The sequence below is a fragment of the Humulus lupulus genome, chromosome 4 (genome assembly GCF_963169125.1).
Source record: "Humulus lupulus chromosome 4, drHumLupu1.1, whole genome shotgun sequence".
In the NCBI taxonomy this organism is placed as follows: domain Eukaryota; kingdom Viridiplantae; phylum Streptophyta; class Magnoliopsida; order Rosales; family Cannabaceae; genus Humulus; species Humulus lupulus.
Genome location: NC_084796.1, coordinates 199,156,760 through 199,161,222, shown reverse-complemented (window position 1 = coordinate 199,161,222; position 4,463 = coordinate 199,156,760). Strand labels below are relative to the sequence as shown.

At 45.9% G+C, this 4,463-nt stretch overlaps 1 protein-coding gene across 1 annotated transcript; it reads left to right on the top strand.

Annotated features, from left to right (window-relative positions):
• The first annotated feature begins 241 nt into the window (after positions 1-241).
• On the top strand, positions 242-1,075 carry LOC133832789 (proline-rich receptor-like protein kinase PERK10). The gene is made up of 2 exons (XM_062263087.1): positions 242-536; positions 801-1,075. Exons 1-2 carry the CDS (start codon positions 242-244, stop codon positions 1,073-1,075), a joined length of 570 nt encoding a protein of 189 aa, XP_062119071.1.
• The last annotated feature ends 3,388 nt before the right edge of the window (positions 1,076-4,463 follow it).

Sequence of the window (4,463 nt, the reverse complement as noted above, 5' to 3'; positions counted from 1 at the left end):
CTGACTAACACAACCCACATCTCAAAAGTGGGGAGGTACTACCAAGAGTACTTGCTTACGGCTGACATGGTCATGGACAACCTGGCTTTCGCACGAGGAGGTAAAACTTTTGTATCACTGGCTGACTTCTTCACTTAGTGCTCTCCTCCACAATGTCTTAAACTGTTAATGTCTTCCAGGCCCATGGCTGCGACCAAACCCAACTCCAGACATGGATTTGGGATCGCTGCTCCTAGCCAGCATGACTGATGCTGAAAAGAGTGTCAAGAATCTGGTTACAGAGACTAACCTTAGGTTAGTTGGCCTCTGGGCCCCTCAACCGGACACGAGGGGGCCCTCAGCAGGGAGTGCCTGCACCAAGGAGGAACCCAAGCAGCAACCTCCAGTGTCACCTCCACGGAGGAGACCGACTTGGGTCACAATCGGGGAACCTGCTGGCACTCCTCAAGCAGAGAGGCCCTCGGCCCCCTTGGGGAAAGGGAAGAAGAAGGCCATCGAGCTTGTCGACCTCTCTGACGATTCGTCAGATGACAATGGTACAGTTATTTCGCTTTTAGACACTTTTCCAATTCCTTGTCATCTATTTGACGAGGACAACAATTTTAAATATGCTCCAAATTTAGGTCCAGACTTCTTCATGTCAAAGAGTGAGTATAAGACTAGTAGAGTCTGTAGTGTAGCGACCAGTAATAATAGCTCGAGTATTTGACTTTGCAATCCTTTTTTTGCTTCTTTTTTCTGATGTAATGTACTTAGTCATTCATGCTATCTCACTATCCGACTTTGTTCTTGCTTTTTAGACATGGACTCTGCTAATGCGTTCGACCTCTACAGCGCTCCAGAGGCTGCTGCAGTTCCCCCGAGCAAGAAGAAAACTAGCAAGAGGCATCAAGGGGAGAGCAGCAAAGCACCCCAGGCAAAGAAGGCTCGGAACACAGGCCCTTCGGAGGATATGCCCTCTGCCACCACGACTCCACCTTCTCCCCACGAGCAGCAGACTCCATCTGCTATGGCCGGGCCAACTCCTCCTCCTGCGGCACTGACCGACCAACCTCAGCAGGTTGACCCTACCTAAACTGGGAACGAGATGGTTGGCCGCACCTTCAAACTGATCAAGGACAGGATCACCAAGATTGCAAAGAACGAACGCTGCCGAGAGGCAATGGCTGCTGCGGAGACGATGGGAGTTGATCGGATCCTAAATCGTGCCTTGAACGAGTTCACCAGTGTAAGTCATCTCTTTTTGTGGAAACAGGTCTTCTTTAGTTTACTGTTTGTCTAACTTTTGTTCTGACTACAGGCCATGCTAACCCTTACTGTCGACCGCATCCGCCTGGGTGCCGTCACTGAGCAGGCCAGGACTTCAGAGCAACGGCACGAGGATGAACTCAAAGCTGCTGAGGCTAAACATGCTGATCAGCTAGCGGTGGTGGTTGAGGAAAAGGCCCAAATGGCTAAGGAGTTAGAGGAGAAGCTGAAGTCTCTGGAGAAAGTCTGCGAGTAGAGAGACCAATACAAGGAGTCCAACCGCTTTAACTACAAAGTGGCCAAACAGCTTAAGCTGGACTTGATCGCGAGCAGGCCCGGGTTGAGGAGTTAGAGAAGACCAACGCCGACAACTTGGAAAGGTACAAGAATGCCACCCTGAGGTGCTTCTATGATTTCTGGAAGTACAATCAGGGTGCCAACTTCGACTATCTTCCTGAGAATGCGAGGGATGCAGAGCTTGCTCGTTATGCGGCTTAGTTGGCTGAAGAAGAAAGATTGAGGGTGCCTGCTTCCCCCGAAATCTCACTGGCTACTAGGATGGACGGTGTTGACAATGAGGCTGCGCGTGCTGTCGACCAGAACCTTCCCCCGGATCCTCCAGCTCCTCAAGCTCCTTAGTCTTTTCCCTTTATGTTTTTTTTTTCTTTTTTAACTACACGACCTACGGGTCGTGATGTAAAAACAATATATTTTTTTTTTGTTTGCTGCATGGGCAGCTTTTACTTTTACTTGAACAATTACATCCAAGTAGTTACTGCTTGCAGTGTAAAAGGATTCGCTTTGATATTATAATATATTTGCATATTATTATAACATCTATTTGTTCGTATGACTGAACTTAGCATAGCACTTTGGTTTGATTTAACAAAATATCAAAATTTTGAAAAACACTCTAAGTGCCCTAGAATGCTTTCACTTATTTTGCTAATGTGTTTACATACCTTTTAACGATATGCTTTGCTTACTTGTACCTTGTATGCCCCCCAAGTGATCGGGGAGATTTAGGTCCTTGGTCACTTGCCTTGACCAGAACCTGTTCGAATATTACTGCTCGTAGCAATATGATTAGAATTATAATACAGCAAAACAACACACGTAATGACTAAATACTTGTAATAAATACAATAGTTGGCAAGAAATGACTGGCTGAGCACAGTCCCTTTTATTTCTCGTAGTAAATGGACTAAACATGTCTTTACGAGTGATCAATAAGATTTTACATTTTTCCAAAACTTGTAAAAAGTAAAATTTATACAAGCTAATGCTTTAAGAAGAATTGTTCATTGATAATACTTGCACAGGTGTTCTCTATTCCAATAGTGAGGAACAGATCTCCATTTAAGCGTGCAAGTTTATAACTGCCTGGATGAAGGACTTCATCATTTTGGTAAGGCCCATTCCAATTTGGCCCGAGTACTCCAGCAGCTTGGTCACGGGTGTTCAGGAAAACTCTTCGGAGTACAAGATCTCCAACATTGAATTTTCTTTCTCACACTTTAGAGTTGAAATACCGAGCGACCTTCTGTTGGTATGCAACTACTCGGAGTTAGGCTTGTTCACGCCTTTCATCAATCGAGTCCAAGGATCCCATCAGTAGTTGGCTGTTAGAGTCCTGGTTGTATGTTAATCTGCGGTGCGAGGGTGGATCCAACTCGACAGGTAACATGGCTTCATACCCGTATGCCAAGGAAAATGGGGTATGACCTGTTGCTGTTCGGTGGGAAGTTCTATACGACCAAAGGACTTCAGGCAACTGTTCTGGCCATGCTCCCTTAGCTTCTTCGAGTCTTTTCTTTAGGGTGTCCTTCAGCATTTTGTTAACTTCTTTGACTTGCCCATTCGCCTGGGGATGAGCGACTGAAGAAAATCTTTTGATAATATCATGACGTTTGCAGAAGTCCGTGAATATATCACTGTCAAACTGCGTGCCGTTATCTGAGACTATCTTCTTCGGTAATCCATAGCGACAGGTGATGTTTTTTACTACGAAATCAAGCACTTTCTTGGTCGTTATGGTCGCGAATGGCTCAGCTTCGACCCATTTGGTGAAGTAGTCGATAGCAACCACTGCATACTTTACACCATCTTTTCTTGTAGGAAAAGATCCGATTAGATCTATTCCACAAACTGCAAAAGGCCATGGACTCTACATCTGCTTTAACTCGTTGGGAGCTGCTCGTGGGATTTTAGAAAATCTCTGACACTTGTCACATATTCGCACGAACTCCATTGAGTCTTCATTCATGGTTGGCCAGAAATATCCCTGCCTTAGGATCTTTTTTGACAGGCTTTGCCCCCAGCGTGGTCCCCGCAAAAACCTTCACGTACATCTTTCATTAACTCTTTGGCTTTCTCCTTTGTAATATATCTGAGAAGTGGCAGTGAGTATCCCCTTCAGTACAGGATTCCATCGACCAGGATATACCTAGCAGCTTGCCGCTGAAGGGTCCTGGCTTTTTTTCTATCCGTTGGCAGCATGCTGCTTGATAGATATTCTACATATGGTGCCATCCATGTATCTGCCATCTGGATGACCAGAGTAGTTTCTGATGCTTGGTGCAGAAAGTCTCTCGACCGGCACTATGTTCAGAGTGTCAGCGTCCTTTGCACTTGCCAACTTTGCCAAAGCGTCCGCGTTGGAATTCTGATCGCGAGGTACTTGCTGGAGACTATTTCTGTCGAACTGGGCTAATAGATCCTTTGCTTTGTTCAGATAGGCGACCATCTTCAAACCTCGCGCCTGATACTCTCCTAAGATTTGGTTCACCACCAGCTGAGAATCACTATAGACGTCAAGCACTTTTATGTTCATATCCTTGGCTAATCGTAGTGCAGCGAGCAATGCTTCATATTCAGCCTCATTGTTAGAAGCAGTGAAGTAATATCTTATTGCACAGTGAAATTGATGCCCTCCCGGCATTATCAATATCACTCCTACTCCTGTGTGGGATTCGTTAGATGATCCGTCTGTGAATAATTTCCATGAGGGTGCTTGGATTTGACATTCAGGCTCGTTGGGCTTCTCAATCTGCTCGCCACCTGCGGGCTCTGTGAATTCGGTGATGAAGTCCGCTAAGGCTTGACCATTTATCACTGCTCCCAGCAAGTATGATATGTCAAACTGCCCGATTTCGACTGCCCACTTTAGTAATCTTCCGGCAGCCTCTGGCTTTTGCAGAACTTGCCGAAGAGGC

Excerpts from the sequence above, each read along its gene's own strand:
- LOC133832789 (XM_062263087.1), top strand. The coding sequence starts at position 242 with ATGACTGATGCTGAAAAGAGTGTCAAGAATCTGGTTACAGAGACTAAC. Across the intron at positions 537-800 it reads CGATTCGTCAGATGACAATG|ACATGGACTCTGCTAATGCG; the intron begins GTACAGTTATTT and ends CTTGCTTTTTAG.